The 25,978-nt window shown below is 38.1% G+C and overlaps 1 protein-coding gene across 1 annotated transcript in view; it reads left to right on the forward strand.

The window, feature by feature from the left end:
- Nucleotides 1-4,771: 4,771 nt before the first annotated feature.
- Nucleotides 4,772-25,978, forward strand: part of rasef (RAS and EF-hand domain containing) — a 44,272-nt gene continuing 23,065 nt past the window's right edge. The window contains exons 1-6 of the mRNA XM_062024295.1: nucleotides 4,772-5,258; nucleotides 18,119-18,265; nucleotides 18,351-18,441; nucleotides 21,572-21,667; nucleotides 23,268-23,345; nucleotides 23,423-23,538. Of these exons, the coding sequence (XP_061880279.1) occupies nucleotides 4,900-5,258; nucleotides 18,119-18,265; nucleotides 18,351-18,441; nucleotides 21,572-21,667; nucleotides 23,268-23,345; nucleotides 23,423-23,538 (887 nt within the window). The 5' untranslated portion in view covers nucleotides 4,772-4,899. The remainder of the gene's footprint in view (nucleotides 5,259-18,118; nucleotides 18,266-18,350; nucleotides 18,442-21,571; nucleotides 21,668-23,267; nucleotides 23,346-23,422; nucleotides 23,539-25,978) is intronic.

The following is a 25,978-nucleotide window of genomic DNA, read 5'->3' on the forward strand; positions in this document are numbered from 1 at the left end:
TTATCCCGGGAGACTCCCGAATTTCAGTGCCCCTCGCGAAAATCTCCCGGGGCAACCATTCTCCCGAATTTCTCCCGATTTCCACCCAGACAACAATATTGGGGGCGTGCCTTAAAGGCACTGCCTTTGCGTGCCGACCCAGTCACATAATATCTACGGCTTTTCACACACACAAGTGAATGCAAGGCATACTTGGTCAACAGCCATACAGGTCACACTGAGGGTGGACGTATAAACAACTTTAACACTGTTACAAATGTGCGCCGCACTGTGAACCCACACCAAACAAGAATGACAAACACATTTCGGGAGAACATCCGCACCGTAACACAACATAAACACAACAGAACAAATACCCAGAACCCCTTGCAGCACTAACTCTTCCGGGACACAATATATACCCCCCCCCCCACCCCCCGCCCCATAACACCGCCCCTCCCAAGCATGTCCCAAATTCCAAGCTGCTGTTTTGAGGCATGTTAAAAAAAAAAATGCACTTTGTGACTTCAATGATAAATATGGCAGTGCCATGTTGGCATTTCTTTTCCATAACTTGAGTTGATTTATTTTTTGAAAACCTTGTTACATTGTTTAATGCATCCAGCGGGGCATCACAACAAAATTAGGCATCGTAATGTGTTAATTCCATGACTGTATATATCGGTATCGGTTGATATTGGAATCGGTAATTAAGAGTTGGACAATATCGGAATATCGGATATCGGCAAAATAGCAATTATCGGACATCTCTAATTATATGTATCCTCTTTTTTTGAGAAGAACTGTTGTATATACATTTTTTTGCAAATTCACTATGTCGTGGAATTTCAGTATTTTTTATTCAATAAATAAAGTGTTTGTATGTTCTCTCTATATATGTATATATATATATATATATTGTATTGACCAGGGGCGTCACTAGCTTTTAAGGACAGGGGGGGGGGGCTTAGCCCCCAAGAGATGCACAGGATACGAGCGAACGTAGCGCACGAGCACAAAACTTCACAAACGGCTAACAAAGACTTAGAAATGATTCATTGTTATTATTATTATTTCAGTCGATTTTTTTTCAATCTGTGTTCAGTACAACAACAAACATGGGTTAGCACAGTGACATTTTGTTTACAGCATCAACAAGAAACAATGACTTGCATGATCCTTCAAGATACACTGAAACACAATCAAAGTCATGGCATTAGCCTCTATGTTATTCATTCACAACATAGAGGCTAATGCCACCACTTTAGCTCACCATACAATAATTGTTTGTTCCCAAATATTTTTAAGTTGCACAGATTACATTTTAGGCACATACAGTATGTGACTAAAATGGTTATAAATTCAAGCCCTGGAAATATTACTTAATTACTTGAATTAAAGTAATATCTGGATCGGGATAATTTGGCTTGTATATAATATATTTATGTGTTTATATATTATGGCAAGCCGTTAAGGAAATTAAATATATATGGAAGTCTGAATAGAAATGAGAAACGTTTATATATACTGTAAATAAGAAAGACTTAGAGTCCGTCTGCTGATCTGAAAAAGAGCCAAAGCTGTCAAAGAGCTGAGGGACCATCTTCAAAGTGCAATGCTGAAACAAATAATGCAAACAATAAAATGTAACTTCCAGGGCTTGAGACTAACGTAGTCCCGTCGTCCCGGGGATGGTAAAAAAAATGCACGGGACGAAATTAAATGCTCCCCGGGACGATGTCTTTTAACCATTTTTTTTCTTTTTCTTTTTATGTATTTATTCATTTTACATTTTATATTAAATGTCTTGGTTTTTCCACCCTCTGAAAATCCTATGAAATGTTTAACAAGCCATCCTATAATAATACAACAGCTATTAATGTAACAATATAATAAAACAAATATATTTAATGAAGTTTTTTTCATTATTTTAACAATAGGCTAATGTATATTACTTTATATAGATTCTACAAGAAACAAAAAACTTAAAAACTAAATTATTTACAATTGCAGACACAAGGTTCTTGTTCTGCAGTGCTGTGTGCTAATGTGCTTCGTACACCTGCAGGACCGCAAGCAAGATCGCAGCGAAAATGCGGACTGGATTTTGAGTGATGTGGGCATTTTCTATATGAAAAAGTCCAAGGACCGCAAACAAGGTCGCAGAGAAAATGCAGACTGGATTTTGAGCGATGTGGGCATTTTTCTATATGAACAAGTGGAATGGATTGGATACCGACGCACTAAAGAGGCTCTCTACCTTACGCTATGAAGTGAGGGGAAACTGAGTGAATAATGACAGGTTATATGATTATTTATTTAAACTCATATTCAGGCCATTTTATAATGAATATGTCGGCATGTATTTGTAAAAAAAAAAAAAAAGATTTATTTTTTATTTTTTTTAACACCAAATTATTTAGGGGGGCTTAAGTACATTTTAGGGGGGCTTGAGCCCCCCTAAAATAGGCCTAACAACGCCAATGGTGCTTCGTACACCTGCAGGACCGCAAGCAAGGTCGAAGAGAAAATGCGGACTGGATTTTGAGTGATGTGGGCATTTTCAATATGAACAAGTCCAAGGACCGCAAACAAGGTCGCAGAGAAAATGAGGACTGGATTTTGAGTGATGTGGGCATTTTCTATATGAACAAGTCCAAGGACCGCAAACAAGGTCGCAGAGAAAATGCGGACTGGATTTTGAGTGATGTGGGCATTTTTCTATATGAACAAGTGGAATGGCTTGGATACCGACGCACTAAAGAGGCTCTCTACCTTACGCTATGAAGTGAGGGGAAACTGAGTGAATAATGACAGGTTATATGATTATTTATTTAAACTCATATTCAGGCCATTTTATAATGAATATGTCGGCATGTATTTGTAAAAAAAAAAAAAAAGATTTATTTTTTATTTTTTTTAACACCAAATTATTTAGGGGGGCTTAAGTACATTTTAGGGGGGCTTGAGCCCCCCTAAAATAGGCCTAACAACGCCAATGGTGCTTCGTACACCTGCAGGACCGCAAGCAAGGTCGAAGAGAAAATGCGGACTGGATTTTGAGTGATGTGGGCATTTTCAATATGAACAAGTCCAAGGACCGCAAACAAGGTCGCAGAGAAAATGAGGACTGGATTTTGAGTGATGTGGGCATTTTCTATATGAACAAGTCCAAGGACCGCAAACAAGGTCGCAGAGAAAATGTGGACTGGATTTTGAGTGATGTGGGCATTTTCTATATGAACAAGTCCAAGGACCGCAAACAAGGTCGCAGAGAAAATGCGGACTGGATTTTGAGTGATGTGGGCATTTTTCTATATGAACAAGTGGAATGGCTTGGATACCGACGCACTAAAGAGGCTCTCTACCTTACGCTATGAAGTGAGGGGAAACTGAGTGAATAATGACAGGTTATATGATTGTTTATTTAAACTCATATTCGGGCCACTTTATAATGAATATGTCGGCATGTATTTGTAAAAAAAAAAAAAAAAGATTTATTTTTTATTTTTTTTAACACCAAATTATTTAGGGGGGCTTAAGTATATTTTAGGGGGGCTTGAGCCCCCCTAAAATAGGCCTAACAACGCCAATGGTGCTTCGTACACCTGCAGGACCGCAAGCAAGGTCGCAGAGAAAATGCGGACTGGATTTTGAGTGATGTGGGCATTTTCTATATGAACAAGTCCAAGGACCGCAAACAAGGTCGCAGAGAAAATGCAGACTGGATTTTGAGCGATGTGGGCATTTTTCTATATGAACAAGTGGAATGGATTGGATACCGACGCACTAAAGAGGCTCTCTACCTTACGCTATGAAGTGAGGGGAAACTGAGTGAATAATGACAGGTTATATGATTATTTATTTAAACTCATATTCAGGCCATTTTATAATGAATATGTCGGCATGTATTTGTAAAAAAAAATAATAATTTTTTTTTTTTTTTTTAAACACCAAATTATTTAGGGGGGTTTAAGTACATTTTAGGGGGGCTTGAGCCCCCCTTAAATAGGCCTAACAACGCCAATGGTATTGACTTAATGTAATCATTTAAAGGGAGGGAATAAGCCTGGGGGTTGAAGAGGTGAAGAAACAGATGAACACACCTCCTATACCAGGGGTCGGCAACCCAAAATGTTGAAAGAGCCATATTGGAGCAAAAATACAAAAACAAATCTGTCTGGAGCCGCAACAAATTAGAAGATATTACATACATATAGTGTGTCATGAGATATACATTGAATTGAGATGACTTAAAGGAAACTAAATGAGCTCAAATATAGCTACAAATGAGGCATAATGTAGCAATATGTACATATAGCTAGCCTAAATAGCATGTTAGCATCGATTAGCTTGCAGTCATGCAGTGACCAAATATGCCCGATTAGCACTCCACACAAGTCAATAACATCAACAAAACTCACCTTTGTGTATTCACGCACGAGGTTAAAAGTTTGGTGGACAAAATGAGACAGAAAAAGAAGTGTCATAAAACACGTCCTAAAAAGTCGGCGAAAGTTATACACTACGGTGAGTTCAAGGACCGCCAAAATTAGTAGGACAAAACGGCGCTCGCCAAATACTCGAATCAGTGAAGCATATTTAATACAAACAGTGTGCTTTATAAAAATTAGGGAGGTTTGTGTCATTTTTGTCCTCCTACAGAAACCATATTAAAACAAACATTTTTTTTTCCCCTCATCTTTTTCCATTTTTCATACATTTTTGAAAAAGCTTCAGAGAGCCACTAGGGCGGCGCTAAAGAGCCGCGGGTTGCCGACCCCTGTCCTATACTCACAGGTGATGGTTGGAAGTTGACCCGCGTGGGTGACGAACCATGGAGTTCTCGTTAGGGATTATCGCGGATTTAATGTGACTTCACCTGTTGCTCTGTTTTCCGGGTTTCTTGTCGGGACTAAAATGTTGTCGCCCCCACGCAGCCTGCCGCGTCCCAAGGTGATGAGCGCCGAGGAGCGCGAGCGTCTTCGCGCCCTTTTCCACGCCTACGACGCGGACCAGTCGGGCAGCATCGAGAGGGGCGAGTTCTTCACCATCTGCACGGAGCTGCACGTCAGCCCCACCGAGGCCGAGCGCATCTTCAACCAGCTGGACGTGGACAAGGACGGCACCATCACCATGGCCGAGTTCATCAACGGCTTCCACGACCGACACCAGCAGCCGTCGCCGCCGCCGCCGCGGGACGACGGCCAGGAGCCGAGCACCGCCGCGTGGGAGGACTTCGTGGCCCGGCTGGGCGAGCAGAGCAAGTTCGTCCCCAAGTGAGCAAAACTATTTGGCTTTTTTTAACCCTCAAAAGGTGAATTGTATAGTTTTACATGAATGTACTGCGTGTGTTAAATCAGTGGTCCCCAAACTACGGCCCGCGGGCCGGATCCGACCCGCCAGTGTCCAAAATCCAGCTCGCGGGAAGTCCAAAGTAAAAAAAAAACAAAAAAAACATTATTATATTTTATAATATAAATAACAAACGGAGGCTCCAGTTTATTTCCGTTCTTTCAAAAACTCCGCTCCACTACAACGTGTCACCACTTCCGCTCTTAGCGCCTTCAAAATAAGAGCTCATGGCATATACCAGGGGTCAGCAACCTTTTTGAAAGCAAGAGCTACTTCTTGGGTAGTGATTAATGCGAAGGGCTACCAGTTTGATACACACTTCAATAAATTGCCAGAAATAGCCAATTTGCTCAATTTACCTTTAACTCTATGTTATTATTAATAATTAATGATATTTACACTTAATTGAACGGTTTAAAAGAGGAGAAAACACCAAAAAAATGACAATTAAATTTTGAAACATAGTTTATCTTCAACTTCAACTCTTTAAAATTCAAAATTCAACCGAAAAAAAGAAGAGGAAAAACTAGCTAATTCGAATCTTTTTGAAAAAATTAAAAAAAGAATTTATGGAACATCATTAGTAATTTTTCCTGATTAAGATTAATTTTAGAGTTTTGATGACATGTTTTAAATAGGTTAAAATCCAATCTGCACTTTGTTAGAATATATAACAAAATGGACCAAGCTATATTTCTAACAAAGACAAATCATTATTTCTTCTAGATTTTCCAGAACAAAAATTTTAAAAGAAATTCAAAAGACTTTGAAATAAGATTTAAATTTGATTCTACAGATTTTCTAGATTTGCCAGAATTTTTTTTTTGAATTTTAATCATAATAAGTTTGAAGAAATATTTCACAAATATTCTTCGTCGAAAAAACAGAAGCTAAAATGAAGAATTAAATTAAAATGTATTTATTATTCTTTACAATAAAACAAATAAATTTACTTGAACATTGATTTAAATTGTCAGTAAAGAAGAGGAAGGAATTTAAAAGGTAAAAAGGTATATGTGTTTAAAAAAATCCTAAAATCATTTTTAAGGTTGTATTTTTTCTCTAAAATTGTCTTTCTGAAAGTTATAAGAAGCAAAGTAAAAAAATGAATGAATTTATTTAAACAAGTGAAGACCAAGTCTTTAAAATATTTTCTTGGATTTTCAAATTCTATTTGAGTTTTGTCTCTCTTAGAATTAAAAATGTCGGGCAAAGCGAGACCAGCTTGCTAGTAAATAAATACAATTTAAAAAATAGAGGCAGCTCACTGGTAAGTGCTGCTATTTGAGCTATTTTTAGAACAGGCCGGCGGGCTACTCATCTGGTCCTTACGGGCTACCTGGTGCCCGCGGGCACCGCGTTGGTGACCCCTGGCATATACTGTATAACAGGAACTGAACATCACAAAGAGGCAAGCCCATAAAAATAGGTTACATACCTATTTTTCATACTAATATTTCATTTTATATAATATATATTATATGTTATATTATATTGGGGACGGCGTGGCGAAGTTGGTAGAGTGGCCGTGCCAGCAATCAGAGGGTTGCTGGTTACTGGGGTTCAATCCCCACCTTCTACCATCCTAGTCACGTCCGTTGTGTCCTTGGGCAAGACACTTCACCCTTGCTCCTGATGGCTGCTGGTTAGCGCCTTGCATGGCAGCTCCCGCCATCAGTGTGTGAATGGGTGAATGTGGAAATACTGTCAAAGCGCTTTGAGTACCTTGAAGGTAAAAAAGCGCTATACAAGTATAACCCATTTATCATTTATCATTATATTAATTATAAAACATTATGTTTTTTAATATATATATATATATATATATATATATATATATATATATATATATATATATATATATATATATTAGAGATGCGCGGATAGGCAATTATTTCATCCGCAACCGCATGACAAAAGTCGTCATCCACCCGCCATCCACCCGAACCAACATTTTATCAAAACCACACCCACCCGCCACCGGCCCGTTGTTATATATCTAATATAGACGATGCAAGGCATTAGTGAGGTTAGAAAGGAGACTGATCCGATGCAGCAGAGACATTCAATGCGTGCCACGCATTAATATCTCTTGCAGTTGCAGCAAGCAGAACGATGCTTTTAAGAAGTTAAAAAAATGTTTTATAAAGACTAGGCCTATATTTTCATTAGGTAAAAAAAAATGTTCTGAATTTATTTCAATGAATATTAACTTGTTAACGTTATAATGCTCAAATAGGGACGAGGGCGGGGTGCACAGTGAAACAGTGAACAATTTTGCGACAAAGATGAACCTTTATTGATTGATCTGCAGCCATGACAAAATATCAGACAATCTCCATTGTCAACGACAGGCAGGAAAATAAAGATAAACGCATAGCCTATGTTGTAGGCATAGGCTCATACGTTTTTAAGTTGAAATAAAAAAATAAATATAAAATGTGCCTCATAAGCCTTAGGCTGTCAATCACATCAAAACTTAAATTATACAACAACATATGTATGTCATCCCTATTTAAACAAAAATAAATTAAATAAATAATAATAATTGAATTATAATGAAAATAGACGGTCGCGACAAACAAAGCAGGCTAAATGGCCTTACATTGTAGCCAATCGGAGATGCGCTTCACTTGAAAGCGAGGCCAAATAATTAACACACAGTAGTATATCTCCAATAGAAAAAAAAACACAATAAACAACGCAATTGCCTTAATTCCTTTGCATTGTAGTGCGCCCAAACAACACGTAACCATCAAAATTATTCAGCTGACCGAACTCAATTTTAGATATATATATATATATATATATATATATATATATATATATATATATATATATATATATATATATATATATATATATTGTAGCTGAGATAGGCTCCGGCGCCCCCCGTGACCCCAAAGGGAATAAGCGGTAGAAAATGGATGGATGGATATATACAGTATATATATACTGTATATATTTATTTTATTATATATATAAATAGAAGAAATACTTGAATTTTAGTGTTCATTTATTTACACATATACACACGGATTTGTTGTAGACATCCGCAAATGAGAATGGGATGTTGCTTCCAGCTATCAGCATAGCCATCTTTGTCTCGGCATATGTTACACCATCGGGTCTCCATTTTGCGAGGTGGCCCTTAATACTGGGCTGTGAACGGTGCTACGCTGCCGCCGCCATGTGCTTCACTCTCCGTTCATGAATGAGTATACCATTTCGGCCACCGTGTTCAATGGAGAAGTCTGTTCTACAAAATGTACAGGCAACATACACCTTCCCTTTCGAACTGTCCTGGATGAACTGAAATTCTTCTTTCCATTCATTTTGAAACTTGCAAGCGTATTTCTTCATCTTGCTCGTCGACGGCGTCGCCATGTCTGTAACTTCCTCGTTCTTCTGCTTCGTCTCCTTGTTGTGTGCGCAGTTGTGCACTCTACTCTCTAAAAGCCCTAGATGTTATGACGTCATTGGGCAGGCAAGCTGTTTATATTGTGGGAAAGCGGACGTAAGAACAGGCTGTCCCCACTCAGGTCCGCATTGAGCTGGAGGGGGCGTGGTCTCCAGCTCCGGCTGAATACCGGGAGTTTGTCGGGAGAAAATTTCTGCCGGGAGGTTATCGGGAGAGGCGCTGAATACCGGGAGTCTCCCGGTAAAACCGGGAGGGTTGGCAAGTATGCTTGGATTTCAGTTTTTGCAGTGTAAAAGGTTCTTTCTGATTGGGGACAGACAGAAAACTTAAAACACACGTACACGGATCTGAATACACACACTCGGGATTGATATACAGACACACACCTTAGTACACATGCATGCAAATTGGATTACACACGCACAGATTGAGATACACGTTTGTTAATAATTGTAATACTTTCATTCTCCTCCATCAATGCTGTTATTGACTCCAAGATTTGTTGTCCTTGCATCGTGCAATCCCGTCCTCACTTCCTTGTTTTCCTCGACAGAAATGATTTGTGACGATACTCGCTCACTGGTTCGTTTTTTTACAGATAGCGCTGTACAAAACATAGGTGAAGTAAAACAACACTTCAATTAAAACAACAGGGGCAACATCATAAAACGGATACAAAGTGGATTAAAAACGGTAGTTAAAAGGTGCATTAACTAAAAGCTTTACTAAAAAGAGAAGTTTTCAAATGTCTCTTAAAAGTGTCAACACAGTCAAGATCACGGAGGGACTAGTGCAAGTTGTTCCAGAGTCTAGGAACTATAGCCTGGAATGCCAGGTCTCCAAAATGAGTTTTTGGGATCTTTAGAAGACCTTGGCCTGAAGACCGGAGGCTGCGCCCTGAAGAGTAGGGGCATAACAAGTCAGTGATGTACTGAGGGGCCCCACCATGCAACGCACGGAAAGTCAGGGCTAAAATCTTAAACTCAATGCGGAATTTGACTGGAAGCCAATGAAGATTGAATAAAATGCGGGTAATATGGGCTGTTCTGGGTCCGGTCAAGAGTCTAGCAGCTGCATTTTGTACCCTCTGAAGTCTATTTAGCGTTGACTTGTTGAAAAGAGTGAAGAGAGAATTACAATAGTCAATACGAGATGAAATGAACACGTGAATAATCATTTCGAGATCCAATTTTGACAGCAAATTTCTCACTTTTGAAATATTTCTGAGGGGATAAAAACAGTTTTTGGTCAGTTGACAGCAATGACCCCTCAAAGACATTGAATGATCAAACACAACCCCAAGGTTTTTGAGGCTGCTTTTAACAGATGCAGTCAGAGCACCAAGGGAGTTCTTGATCAGGGGGATCTTTTTATCAGAGTTTCCATTTTGCTAGAATTTATTGGGTGGAAAGTTGAATACAACCAGTTTTTGATACAGCATACGCGTTCCAAGAACTCAGATAACAAGTGAAACTCTGAATCATTGAAGGAGCATAACAGTTGAATATCATTCGTATAGAAATGATAAGAACCATTTATGCCAAGCGGCATCAGATACAACAAAAATATAATACAAATTTTCCCTAGAGCAGTACAACACCCGCCAGAAATAATAATAGATTTTATCTACTTGGCACATTTTTTATTTTAATAAATCTTAAAATTCTACAGTACAAACCAATATTTAAAACACGATCTGTGAAGCATAAGAAACACACAAGATGCAAAATACAGTAGTGGGTTTTCGAAAGGTGTGTCTATTTACTTAGTTATTTAAGGAAAAATTACTTGGTCAAAAGATTTCAGTGTTTGTGCTTTTTAAGCACATTTGCACAAGTGAGAACATTTCCAATTTTCTCTTAACGGACGTCTTGCTTCTCTGACTCTTGTTTGCCCACCGTGCGTCTGAGTGCGAGCACATGGCATCCTGACATGATGTCCTGTGCAACCCAGCAAGATTGTACATGTTTTTCATTGAACACTAATGATGTAAACTCTAGTCGGTTTGTGGGCTGACATGAGATCAGTGTGCTTGTTTACAGGACATTGATTGTCACAGCGGTCAAGTCCAATCCACAAGAGCTAAATACGCTCTCTTATTTCCCGGTCGTCCTCTTTGCTGCGTCTGCTATCAGCTGACAGTCGCCAACTCAAAGCAATGTCTGTTTTGAAAGGGCTACTGAAATGACATTTTTTTATTTAAACGGGGATAGCAGATCCATTCTATGTGTCATACTTGATCATTTCGCGATATTGCCATATTTTTGCTGAAAGGATTTAGTAGAGAACAACGACGATAAAGTTCACAACTTTTGGTCGCTGATAAAAAAAAGCCTTGCCTGTACCGGAAGTAGCGTGACGTCGCAGGTTGAAGGGCTCCTCACATTTCTCCATTGTTTACACCAGCAGCGAGAGCGATTCGGACCGAGAAAGCGACGATTACCCCATTCATTTGAGCGAGGATGAAAGATTCGTGGATGAGGAACGTGAGAGTGAAGGACTAGAGTGCAGTGCAGTGACGTATCTTTTTTCGCTCTGACCGTAACTTAGGTACAAAGGCTCATTGGATTCCACACTTTCTCCTTTTTCTATTGTGGATCACGGATTTGTATTTTAAACCACCTCGGATACTATATCCTCTTGAAAATGAGGGTCGAGAACGCGAAATGGACATTCACAGTGACTTCACGACAATACATCGGTGAAGCAATTTAGCTACGGAGCTAACGTGATAGCATCGTGCTTAAATGCAGATAGAAACAAAAGAAATAAGGATGGAAGGATAGACAGAAGATCAACAATACTACTATCAGGAGACACCGAACCAAACACTGGACCTGTAACCACACGGTTAATGCTGTGCCGCCTGTCGAAGCCTAGCAATGCTGTTGCTAACGACGCCATTGAAGCTAACTTAGCTACGGGATAAAAACATTAGCGCTCCACCTATGCCAGCCCTCATCTGCTCATCAACACCCGTGCTCACCTGCGTTCCAGCGATCGACGGCGCGATGAAGGACTTCACCCGATCATCGATGCGGTCGGCGGCTAGCGTCGGATAGCGCGTCTGCTATCCAACTCAAAGTCCTCCTGGTTGTGTTGCTGCAGCCGGCCGCTAATACACCGATCCCACCTACAGCTTTCTTCTTTGCAGTCTCCATTGTTCATTAAACAAATTGCAAAAGATTCACCAACACAGATGTCCAGAATACTGTGGAATTTTGCGATGAAAACAGAGCTGTTTGTATTGGGATACAATGTGTCCCAATACTTCCGCTTCAACCATTGACGTCACGCGCAAACGTCATCATACCTAGACGTTTTCAAGCGGAAGTTTCCCGGGAATTTTAAAATTGCACTTTATAAGTTAACCCGGCTGTATTGGCATGTGTTGCAATGTTAAGATTTCATCATTGATATATAAACTATCAGACTGCGTGGTCGGTAGTAGTGGCTTTCAGTAGGCCTTTAAGTTGATGAAATAACAGTTTGTCTTATTGGGGGCGGTAAGGAGTCAGGCACGTGAGGGATGCTTCCTTCAAACCTGACGACCTGACTATGTGGTCAGTTTTGTCATGATTTCATACTTTGTCTCTACATTAGGTTGAGGGTGGCTTCGAGCTATTGACTTATGTCTGTGTGCTCAGCATTGGAGCTCAGAGCCCGCCCTGTCAAGTCAACACAACGCAGCTCGGTGTACTGTAATGCTACATGACACACTTCAACTATCACTACACAATGACTAGAGACTCAATAACTAGGAACGCTTCATTACCGTATTTTTCGGACTATAAGTCGCAGTTTTTTTCATAGTTTGGCCGGGGGTGCGACTTATACTCAGGAGCGACTTATGTGTGAAATTATTAACACATTACCGTAAAATATCAAATAATATTATTTAGCTCATTCACGTAAGAGACTAGACGTATAAGATTTCATGGGATTTAGCGATTAGGAGTGACAGATTGTTTGGTAAACGTATAGCATGTTCTATATGTTATAGTTATTTGAATGACTCTATCCTGCCTTCCTTAAGCACACTTGTACACGAAAGGTACAGCTCCCTTAACAGAACCAACTGAAATGACTTGGAAATAACACACGCTGAATAAAGTAATCTTAATAACTGAGGCAGAACAGACTCTTACCATAATATGTTACGTTAACATACCAGGCACGTTCTCAGTTGGTTATTTCTGCCTCATATAACGTACACTTATTCAGCCTGTTGTTCACTATTCTTTATTTATTTTAAATTGCCTTTCAAATGTCTATTCTTGGTGTTGGGTTTGATCAAATCAGTGCGACTTATATATGTTTTTTTCCTTCTTTATTATGCATTTTCAGCCGGTGCGACTTATACTCCGGAGCGACTTATACTCCGAAAAATACGGTAGCTACACCTGCACAATCCAATGAGCGCTATGGATGTAACGTTATCCAAATCTCACGGCACCACATCGTCACAGTAGAAAAGTCCACGGTACAATATTATTGTGGTCAAGTGAAGTCAATTATATTTATATAGCGCTTTTTCTCTAGTAATTCAAAGCGCTTTGCTTTGCTTTTGCATAGGGCTGGGCGATATATCGATATACTCGATATATCGTGGGTTTGTCGCTGTGCGATATAGAAAATGACTATATCGTGATATTCGAGGATACGTTCTCACGCAGTTTCTTTTAGCTGCGGGCATTACACTACAGGCTTTTCTCGCTCTTTCTTGTCTCTGCTTCTCACAGAGAGATAAAACAAGCGCACCTTCTTACATACGTCACATACGTATACGCCCTCGCGGAGCAGAGAGGTAGCGGCATGGGTAACGTTAGCTGTGGTGTGAGTGGTAATACGAGAGAAAGAAGGTGCGAATCTGGTAACAAATGAAGGAAGAATTAATTCCCAAGAAAAACAGCAGGGGGTCTATCGTCTGGCGGTGGTTTGGCTTCAAGCGGGAATATGTTGAACAGACAACCGTAACTTGTCAAGTGTGGGGCAAAAGCGTTGCTACAAAAAGTAGCATTACTGCTAATATGTAGCATCATTTGAAAAGTCACCCGCTAGAGAATGAAGAGTGCTTGAAACTCCGCATGTCAACATCTCCAACAAAGTGCCGAGGCAACCATTTCCAGATCAACCACCGTATGAAAAAAGTAGTCAACAACAGAAGGAGATAACGTCCGCAGGAACCTACCACATAGCGAAGGACATACACTATTTGATTTCCAATTATGCAGCTAATTTTTATTTGACAGTTATTGAAATATCTTGTGTGACATCATGCACAAAAGTGCACTTTATTTGTTTTAAAACATTGTAGTGGCGTTCTGTACAAAAAGTGCACTCTAATTTAGTGTTGTTTTGATCTGTCATCTTAGTGACATCATGCACAAAAGTGCACTTATAGCTTGTTTTAAAATGTCTCCGACAATCTTGCACTTTCTGTTTGGAAATGACATGAATGTTTGTGTCACTGCTTAATAGCTGTTTAATAAATACAGTTTTGGTCAATTGACTTAGTTGTGATTTCCCTCTCTGCATGAAAGTTTAAAACGAGCATATATTAATGCAGTATGAACAAGAATGTTTTAATGTAGACACATAGAATCATCATACTGCTGTGATTATATACATCAAGTGTTCATTCAAGGCTAAGGCAAAATATCGAGATATATATCGTGTCTCATGACATGGCCTAAAAATATCGAGATATTAAAAAAAGGCCCTACTTCTGCATTGAGTAGACGCAAGTCAGATGTTTTGCGTGTACTCATCGGCTTTCACCACGGAAACAATCATTAACTGCACGTTCATGTTATCATGCTCCTACCTGTGGCGTTTTGCTGTGTTTTCAAACATGCATCATACATATACCACTTTTTATGGGCCTCTTAGTAGGAGTCCTGCGGTGCATCTACAACAGAACCCACTTTTGAAGGTGCGCTCATAGAAGACGCTAATGAAGCGTTCCTAGTTATTGAGTCTCTAGTCATTGTGTAGCGATAGTGGAAGTGTGCGAGCGTGCGTTGGAATGTTCCACGCGCAAAAAAATGCATATTGCAAGAACTTTTTTTCATATAAGAGCTATATTAAAAAATATATTTAATACGAAAAAACAAACGTCCTAAAAAAAAAACAGCAGACACCAAAACACATCAATTCAATTTGTTTTATTCAGCCCCTTAAGTCATCCAAATTGCTAAATAGACCATATGTAAAAAAATATATATTTTTGACAGTCCATATACAGTATGTTGCCAACGCAAATGCCTCCTTTCTCACAGCCATTTCTGCAGCAGCTGCCTGTTTGCACGTCCTTCATAGACGTGCTAAATATAGACGCAAAACAGCGGCTGCAGAACGGTTTCAGCCTTGATCGATCAAAGCATGTGCTAAATAGCGTTTTCTCCTCCCAGTATAGCAAACCTTCTGATAATCCACACATATTCTGCATAGTCATGAAGACAGACACGCTAAAAGGATTGCGTTCCTTATTTTGCTCGCTTAAGAGACGCAATCCTCTGCTCACAAGTTTAGTAGATCATCTTTGCGTGTGCTATCAAGTTTGCACATGTTTTAATACACATTATTACATTTAGTTAGATCAGGCCCTTAAAGGCCTACGGAAATGACATTTTTTTATTTAAACGGCGATAGCAGATCCATTCTATGTGTCATACTTGATCATTTTGCGATATTGCCATATTTTTGCTGAAAGGATATAGTACAGAACATCGACGATAAAGTTCGTAACTTTTGGTCGCTGATAAAAAAAGCCTTGCCTGTACCGGAAGTAGCGTGACGTCGCAGGTTGAAAGGCTCCTCACATTTCCCCGTTGTTTACACCAGCAGCGAGAGCTATTCGGACCGAGAAAGCGACGATTACCCCATTAATTTGAGCGAGGATGAAAGATTCGTGGATGAGGAGTGAGTGAGAGTGAAGGACTAGAGTGCAGTGCAGGACGTATCTTTTTTCGCTTTGACCATAACTTAGGTACAAGGGCTCATTGGATTCCACACTTTCTCCTTTTTCTATTGTGGATCACGGATTTGTATTTTAAACCACCTCGGATACTATATCCTCTTGAAAATGAGAGTCGAGAACGCGAATTGGACATTCACAGTGACTTTTATCTCCACGACAATACATCGGCGAAGCACTTTAGCTACGGAGCTAACGTGATAGCATCGGGCTTAACTGCACATAGAAACAAAATAAATAAACCCCTGACTGGAAGGATAGACAGAAAATCAACAATACTATTAAACCATGGACCTGTAACTACACGGTTAATGCTTTCCAGCCTGGCGAAGCTTAACAATGCTGTTGCTAACGACACCATTAAGCTAACTTAGCTACGGGACCTCACAGAGCTATGCTAAAAACTTTAGCTATCCACCTACGCCAGCCAGCCCTCATCTGCTCATCAACACCCGTGCTCACCTGCGTTCCAGCGATTGACGGAGCGACGAAGGACTTCACCCGATCATCGATGCGGTCTGCGGCTAGCGTCGGATAGCGCGTCTGCTATCCAAGTCAAAGTCCTTCTGGTTGTGTTGCTGCAGCCAGCCGCTAATACACCGATCCCACCTACAGCTTTCTTCTTTGCAGTCTTCATTGTTCATTAAACAAATTGCAAAAGATTCACCAACACAGAATTCCAGAATACTGTGGAATTTTGCGATGAAAACAGAGCTTTTTGTATTGGATACAATGGTGTCCGAATACTTCCGTTTCAACCATTGACGTCACGCGCACACGTCATCATACATAGACGTTTTCAACCGGAAGTTTCGCGGGAAATTTAAAATTGCACTTTATAAGTTAACCCGGCCGTATTGGCATGTGTTGCAATGTTAAGATTTCATCATTGATGTATAAACTATCAGACTGCGTGGTCGGTAGTAGTGGGTTTCAGTAGGCCTTTAATGTACACACACACACACACACACACACGCACACACACACACACACACACACGCACACACACACACACACACACACACACACACACACACACACACACACACACACACACACACACACACACATAGACTCACTAAAACAATTAACAAACCCTGAAGTACACACCAACCAACTCATGATTTAACTAATACTACTTAATTGGGAATCAATTTTAATGTTAATTACGACTGATCAATTTGACCTCAAAGTACAGATCTGTTGAGTGAAATGTTATGTTTTTTGCAGTTAGTTAGTTAGTTAGTGAGTTAGTTACAGTAGTTAGCTCGCTGCAAAAACTTCAAGTCAACTTTATAGAAGGACGGAGCATGAGTCCATTCTGTCTGTCTCCGTCCATCCTGCCCGTCCGTCTGTCTATCTATCTATCTATCTATCTATCTATCTATCTATCTATCTATCTATCTATCTATCTATCTATCTATCTATCTATCTATCTATCTATCTATCTATCTATCTATCTATCTATCTATCTATCTATCTATCTATCTATCTATCTATCTATCTATCTATCTATCTATCTATCTATCTATCTATCTATCTATCTGTTAGAATAATTGTTTGTAAGTTATCACAAAAAACTTTTTGTTGAAACGAGTTCCTAGCAAGAAGACAAAAGCTGTCTTTGAAACCTACCAAGAAGAAGGCTCGTAAAACTCCACTGTGTAAGGTGTAAAGCCACATGAGGGGTTTTCTGTTTTCTCTCAGGTATGGTAATTAACAGAAAGATATTGTTCTAACCCAAGGACTTCAAAGCGGACAGATGGCAGGATCTGCCCAATTTCCAGACGAACTCTTTTTAAAGTATTTTACGAACTGTTTTTGAATTATTTTATGGAACTCTTTTTGAACTATTTTACGAATTCTTTTTGAACTGACATTTCCTGTGAATTGTTTACGACCTTTTCTGTGAACTTTTTGCGACCTTTGTCCTTTGGAAACAAAGGTGGCCATGTGGTCAGGGAGGGTCCAAAATAAAAGAAGGAGGCATGCAATCTTTTGGCAGAGCGTGCTGAGATACTGTTCAAGGGTACAGTGTAAAGGCGACTCTCCTCAATATATTGAGTCCAAATTGAATTCTGTCTCTGTTTGATTCTTTGCCTCTTGTCTTGTTTAATAGATGTCATCAGTGTTTGAAACTGACGCTATCCATCTATCTATCTATCTATCTATCTATCTATCTATCTATCTATCTATCTATCTATCTATCTATCTATCTATCTATCTATCTATCTATCTATCTATCTATCTATCTATCTATCTATCTATCTATCTATCTATCTATTTATCTGTCTATTTATCTACCGACCTATGTATCTATCCACCCATCCATCATGTCCATGTACTGTATGACAAAGCAGTTCCACTGCATTTTGTCATTGCAGGCAGGATCAAGTGGCGACGCTGTACCACAACATCAGTATGAATGAGCCCAGGCTTATTCCACAGCTGGAGAAAGTTCTCCTCTGCTTCACCAAGGAGATCAAGCAGCAGAACTCTGAGATGGAGAACCTAGCATTGGCCATCAGGCGGTAGGTGACACACTTGTGGTGCACTTGTGTTGTGTTTTGAACATTAAAGTGGCACAAACGTTGTGTGCTTGATGTTGTGTTTCAGTGCGCAGGACCAAGCCTCCATGCAGCTCAGCGAGATGGAGGAGGAAATGGACCAACGCATACATGCTGCTGAGAGGAAAACACGAGCCCAGGTAAGGTGCTAAAAAAAAACACCTGCAAAATCAGTATGTTTAAAATTGTGTGTAACAAAACAAAATCCCCAAAAGTCTTATTTAAAAAAAAAAAAAATCTTAATTTTGAAAACATGATATTACAAGAAAAAACTGATATTACAAGATGTTTCTAATATTTTTGACAATGTGAGGTTGTATGCGTCTTAGGAAGCATTAAGCAGTTAGTTAGCGCTTCCCTTGTGTTGAACAAAAACAAATAAACTGGGATTTTAAGCGCACATTTCCTTTAAGCGCATACTTGGTTTCCTTTGTATTTCATCAAGACTTTAGTCAAGGAAAAACATGTCATTTAGTGAAAATAACTCACTCACTACCACTACACCCTCAAAATGAAGTAAAACGGGGTAGAGCTTTGTAACCTTCTCTTGAAATTGGGACACCACTTGCTCTGTCACTGCACTGTTCAGGCACGTAAGCGACTACATAGTCACGTTTGCACATTTGTCCCACATAAAGTTGTACCGACACCAATATTATGGTACCAAAATATATATTGTTATGTATTTCAATAGTTTTGGATACTTTTCAAAATAAAGGGTACCACAAAAAATGTCATTATTGGCCTAATTTTAACATCAAATCTTATTATTAAACTCATGATTAAACATATGTTTCTTATTGCACTCAAAAGAACAAATTTAAAAGATCGGAATTAAAATTAAAAGGCATTAAACACATTACTTTTTCTTATTGCACTCAAAGAACAGTTCACAATTATTTTACATATTACATACAGCCTGCTATAATCTAGGATTAGGTTACAATAGAATAGAAAGCTTTATGGTTTCCACTCTTAGTCTGTCTTTAATAGAGAAATACAATCATTAGTAAATACTGAAAACAATAAGGCTAAAAGTACACATATAAGCAAGTAAAACACACATTGTTAAAGATGAAACACAAATTAAATAGTGGGAATTTGTTAAGAAATTCAGTCAATTCACTTGCATTAGTTTATGAAACAAGGGCGTTTTGGACTGCACTATTGATTTTCAACAAGCTGTTTGAACATCTATGTATCTATCTATCTATAAGCTGTTAACTATATAACCTGTCACTCTTTAAACTACTTGTGCAGATCTGAGTATTTGTTTTGTTTACCTAAGTTTGAAGCAATGATGCTAATGCTGTATTGACACATTTGGCGAGGCGTGTTTTAATGTGCTTGCAGTGCGGCACTTCCAAGTTTAAAGGGTCACGTTTTGAAGCCCAAATACCTTCGTATTGCACTTCACGCACCCTCATTATTAACCAGTAGAATTTCTTTTTTTTGTCATTATTCCTCTATACACTTTTTCTGCTTGTGTGCGCTCAATGTGTGCCTTTTAAAATATATGCAGATGATAAATAGCTACCAGTATTTTCCAAAGGCAGTGGTACCTTTTCTAATTGATTAGTGACTTGGTACTTTGTTAATAGCGGTGTAACCTACAAGCCTCTAGTCCCACTATTACACAACAAACCGGGCAACAATGGAGTTAATGGCTGAGAGTTAGTTTTTTTTAATCATTCATCATGCTTTGTTTGATGAATAAATGAACAACTACAGTGAAGAAGCCGCCCTCTACCACTGTTGTCTCTTGTGATTTTTTTTAAATGTATGTAACATTAATGTTTTCACATTCGCAAGCTTTTAGTAAGTGTTTTAGCCTAACGTTAGCTATCGTGGCTAGCTGGCTAACGTTACAAACTTACGTTAGAAACTAACGTGTAATATATTATATAATTTATGCAGAAACTGGTGAATTTTCTCTGGCCCTACATGATCGAGTCAGCATCTGAAATCCCTCTCTCTGAAGGGCTAGATTCACACCCCCTACCCCTCGTTATGCCCACTACCCGTACATGCAAAGAGTCATTGGGACACCACTACCCTCACGGGACTGGCCCATAGTAATTCATATTATTAGACAAAAACTCAGCATTTTCTGATCAGAAAAAGTTGTAATTTACAAAAATAAATTTGTAATTTTAGGAGATACAAATTGTAATGTAAATATATTTTAGAAAAATAAAATTGTGAAATTACGAAAACAAAATCCCACATTTTTTTTTTAAATGTCTTCATTTCAATATGAAATAGTTTCCTAATTTTAAAAGGAAAAAAATGTTTTATGAAAAAAAAATTATATTACAAGAATGAAATATTTTATTTGAAAAAGTGAAAATTTGTCCGAAATAAGGTTGTAATATTGTGAGAAACATTTTAATAATTTATTCAAAACATTTTTTATATTGAATGAAGACAAGTTTTAATTTTACAAGACATAAATGTAATTTATGAGAAAAAAAATGATGAGAAAAACATTGTAATCTTGTAATCTAAACATTGTAACTTTTTTAGGAAAAAATAATAATACTTTTAGGGGTGTTAACTTAGTCATAACATTATCAGAAACATTTTAAATGTTGTAGTTTTATGGCAAATATGTTGTAGTCTTATTAGAAAAAATCACAATTTTACTAGAAAAAAATCTATATCTTTCGAGGCAAAACATTTTTTTTTTTAAATTACAAAACTACAATGTTTTTAATATAAAAGGCAATTAAGTTGTAACACTAAGAAAAAAACAATGTGAGCGAGTTAAAGAGTTTTGACTTTCATATGGGGTAATAAAACTAAGCTCCAAAGCTTTTGCAAAACTATTTCCAGCAGACAACAAAATAAAAGATACCGAATACTTAAAGTAGACGGTGACAACCAAATATTTAGTTGAAACACAGCAGCATTAGCAGGTTTGAATGTTTCACAGTGAACTTTAATGCCAACCTTCCCAGTATGACATAAAGTGTGTCTTATCGCTGCACAACCTTATGTAAGAGTGCCACATTGGCTCAGTAGCCACTGTTTACTTTGTCACATACCAAATAGGACACCAATCATCTGTGCTCTCCCACACTTTACAGTGAGACTTTACTTTTAGACTTAATGATCAATAGCCCAGCAGGCTCCGCCCATCGTGAAAAATTTAGCATGTGTCAAGGTAGTCGTGTCTCAGAGGCAATCATATCAACACAAATATCCTGAATGATCCTTTAATATCAACAATATTTCAATAAATGATGGGTTTTTTCTGTCCTCGTGTAGGAGAAGAAGCGAGCAGAGGACGAGCTCAACGATTTGAGAAGAGGTTATGAAACTGAAGTGTGTGAGCTCCAGTGTAAGATCCAGAGGATGCAAATGGTAACCATAATTAACGCTGTTTTTTTTGTACTTGAACACATCAACTCCATATTTGTTTATTAAGATTAGGTCTGGGACAGCACGGGTCGTCAGTGGTTAGCATTCGTGCCTAGCAAGAAAAAAGCTGATGGTCTCCATAATAATTTTGTAATATTACAAGAAAGAAAGTTGTAGTATCACATAATAATGTTATGATATTACAAGAAAAAAAGTTATAGTTTCACATAATAATGTTATAATATTACCAAAAAAAAGGTGTAGTTTCACATAATGTTATAATAGTATAAGAAAAAAAGTTGTAGTTTTACATAGTAATGTTGTAATATTACAAGAAAAACAAGCTGTAGTTTTACATAATAATGTTATAATATTACAAGAAAAAAAGTTGTATTCACATAATAATGTTGTAATATTACCAGAAAAAAGTTGTAGTTCTACATAATAATGTTGTAATATTACGAGAAAAAAGTTGTAGTTTCATATAATATTGTTGTAAAATTACAAGAAAAAAGTTGTAGTTTCATATAATATTGTTGTAAAATTACAAGAAAAAAGTTGTAGTTTCACATAATAATGTTGTAATATTACAAGAAAAAAGTTGTAGTTTCACATAATAATGTTGTAATATTACAAGAAAAATGTTTTACTTTTACATAATAATTTTGTAATATTACAAGAAAAAAGTTGTAGTTTCACATAACGTTGTAATATTACAAGAAAATATGTTTTAGTTTCACATGATAATCTTGGATTATAACTCGAAAAAAAGTTGTAGTTTTACATAGTAATATTACAAGAAAAAAGTTGTACTTTTATATAATAATGTTGTAATATTTCAAGAAAAAAAAGTTGTAGTTTGACATCATAATGTTGTCATATTACAATAAAAAAAGTTGTAGTTCTACAACATAACGTTGTAATATTACAAGAAACAACATTGTAGTTTTACAAAACAATGTTGCAATATTACAAGATAAAAAATTGTAGTTTTACATTATAATGTTGTAATATTACAAAATAAAGTTGTAGTTTTACATAACAATGGTGTGATATTACAAAATTAAAAGTTATACGTTTTTAAAACTATTCCAATTAAATAGTGATACATTTGTACGAAATAATTCTGCAAGATGGGAGAGTTTAATGACTCCTGATGGGGAAAGGCAAAAGACAAAAAAAGTAGTAATTCTGCTAAATTAATTTGTAATTTTATTATGAAACAAATATATATTTCTTTGAAGATCAAATGTATTTATAGTCATTATTAGTATATTTGTAATTATTTATCCCCACAAATACATACTTTTGGATGATTAAAGCAAGACTTAATGACAAAATGTGGTTTTATTACAACAAAAAAGTTTAAATTTTACTGGACTGATTTGTAATATCACCCAAAACACAATATTATGAGAATAAAGTCATACTATAACAGGAAAAACAAATAGACTAAAATTGGTATTTTAATGAGAAAATTATTATTAAAAAACGGTAGCGCTACCTTTACATAAGATATATTCTGCCTGAAGCACGAATATGACACATTTTAACATTATTAGCATAATGTTTTTAATAAACCTCTAAAATGTGTCCTTACCAGATCGAAGAGAAGTACAAAAACATCACTGTGAAGGACGAGAGTCCTGGCCTGAAGAAGAAGATCAACGAGCTCACACTGGTAAGACTAGAAGAAGACTAGAACATTCTCTTGTCCCATCAGTCCTGTTCAGTTGGCCGTCTTTGTGTCATTTGTAGGACAATCAGCGGTTAAAACAGGAACTGCTCAAATCTCAGACCAAAGTGGCGTGTCTGCAAAGCGACATGGACTCTCTCAAGAACGAGCTGACCGACCAAAGCATGAACTCAGAGAGGTGATGTTTGAATATTATGTTTTCCCCTCTGCCTTTAAAGTAGCAATAAGGAATCATTGCATTAACTCCAGGGTTATTTACTTTTAAGCCTTCCACAGAAGTTAACCGAGAAGCTCATGAAGTCATGAACTCAATTAGCACAGATGCTAGCGCTAACACAACATCAGATGTGTCCTGGCTGGTCCAGCAGTATTTCAGACCGCGACGGAAACACCGTCAAGTTAAATAAGTCAAAATAAACGTTAATACGGATGTTCATCAAGAAACATCACAGACCACTACAGAATGTTACAAAGACATGGTCGGAAGCCAAAGAAGTCATAATTAGCAAAGATGCTAACTAATGGTATCACAGTAGGTTTTCCCGGTTGATCCACCAGTATTGCAGACCACTAGTGTAGGTCATCTTGTGTTGCCATGGTAACAACATGGAGCTGTTGTTTTAAGGCAGTGTTTTGCGTTGAAAAAATCCAGAGGCACACCACCAGCAGAAATCATTCAAAAACTAAACTCAGTTGACAGTAAAAAGTCATTGTCGCAATTGTTGGACTTTAAACCATAACCAAGCATGCATCACTATAGATGTGGGATCTGAGCCGAGGATGTCGTTGTGGCTTGTGCAGCCCTTTAAGACACTCGTGATTTAGGGCTATATAAGTAAACATTAATTGATTGATTGATAGCTCTTGTCTCAAAGTAGGTGTACTGTCACCACCTGTCACATCACGCTGTTTTCCTGTGTGTAGTGTTTTAGTTCTTGTATGCGCTCCTATTTTGGTGGCTTTTTCTCTTTTTTTTGGTATTTTCCTGTAGCAGTTTCATGTCTTCCTTGAGCAATATTTCCTGCATCTACTTTGTTTTAGCAGTCAAGAATATTTCAGTTGTTTTTATCCTTCTTTGTGGGGACATTGTTGATTGTCATGTCATGTTCAGATGTACATTGTCTTTGCTCCACAGTAAGTCTTTGCTGTCGTCCAGCATTCTGTTTTGGTTTACTTTGTAGCTAGTTCAGTTTTAGTTTTGTTCTGCATAGCCTTCCCTAAGCTTTAATGCCTTTTCTTAGGGGAACTCAGCTTGTGTTTATTTTTGGTTTAAGCATTAAACACCTTTTTTACCTGCACACTGCCTCCCGAAGTTTCCGACATCTACAAAGCAATTAGCTACCTGCTGCCACTTACTGATATGGAAGAGTATTACACGGTTACTCGGCCGAGCTGTAGACAGCACCGACACTCAACAACAACACATCATTTGCAGACTATAATTACTGGTTTGCAAAAAATATGTTTTACCCCAAATAGGTGAAATTACATAATCTCCCACGGCACACCAGACTGTATCTCACGGCACACCAGTGTGCCGCGGCACAGTGGTTGAAAAACACTGTTTTAAGGTACTATTGTTACATAATGTTGCTTTACAACTAGGGGTGTAACGGTACGTGTATTTGTATCGAACCATTTCGGTACGGGGGTTCCGGTTCTGTTCGGAGGTGTACCGAACGAGTTTCCACACAGACATATTAAAGGGAAACTTCGGTTTTTTTCAACCTGGGCCCTGTTTTCATAATTTTTTCTGTATATGTGAGTGTTGGATAAAACATTTTTTGAGGTCGCGCCAGTATTGAGCAGGGCAGGCAGCCTCCAGCCCAGCTAACGCTCGTACACAGGGCAACTGGCTCTCGTCAAAATTCGGCCTATAAACATGCATTTTTTTCACACTGACAGGCTCAGATAGTTACAATGAGTGTCCGACAACATACTAGAAAGGAGAAATTAACGTATGTCTCTACCTTTAGCTGGAGATCGCTGCTTGTTGTGAGCTGTGTCCAAATCTCACCACGCTACAAATCTCGTTCCGAAATCTCGCGATAACTCGCGACAAAACACCGGTGGAAAAACAGTTACCTGACTGAGGTGAAGAGAGATGACTGAAGTGATTTTCTGTTGGATTACCGAAGACTGTTATTTTAGTTTTATAGAAAAGTTTGTTTGTTTGTCTGTCATGGCTGAATTTTTGGTCAGGTAACTGTTTTTTCCACCGGTGTTTTGTCGCGAGTTATCGCGAGATTTCGGAACGAGATTTGTAGCGTGGTGAGATTTGGACACAGCTCACAACAAGCAGCGATCTCCAGCTAAAGGTAGAGACATACGTTAATTTCTCCTTTCTAGTATGTTGTCGGACACTCATTGTAACTATCTGAGCCTGTCAGTGTGAAAAAAATGCATGTTTATAGGCCGAATTTTGACGAGAGCCAGTTGCCCTGTGTACGAGCGTTAGCTGGGCTGGAGGCTGCCTGCCCTGCTCAATACTGGCGCGACCTCAAAAAATGTTTTATCCAGCACTCACATATACAGAAAAAATTATGAAAACAGGGCCCAGGTTGAAAAAAACCGAAGTTTCCCTTTAAGTAGCGTAACGCACGTTGTGTAAACAATGC

This window comes from Entelurus aequoreus, linkage group LG17, assembly GCF_033978785.1.
Source record: "Entelurus aequoreus isolate RoL-2023_Sb linkage group LG17, RoL_Eaeq_v1.1, whole genome shotgun sequence".
In the NCBI taxonomy this organism is placed as follows: Eukaryota; Metazoa; Chordata; class Actinopteri; order Syngnathiformes; family Syngnathidae; genus Entelurus; species Entelurus aequoreus.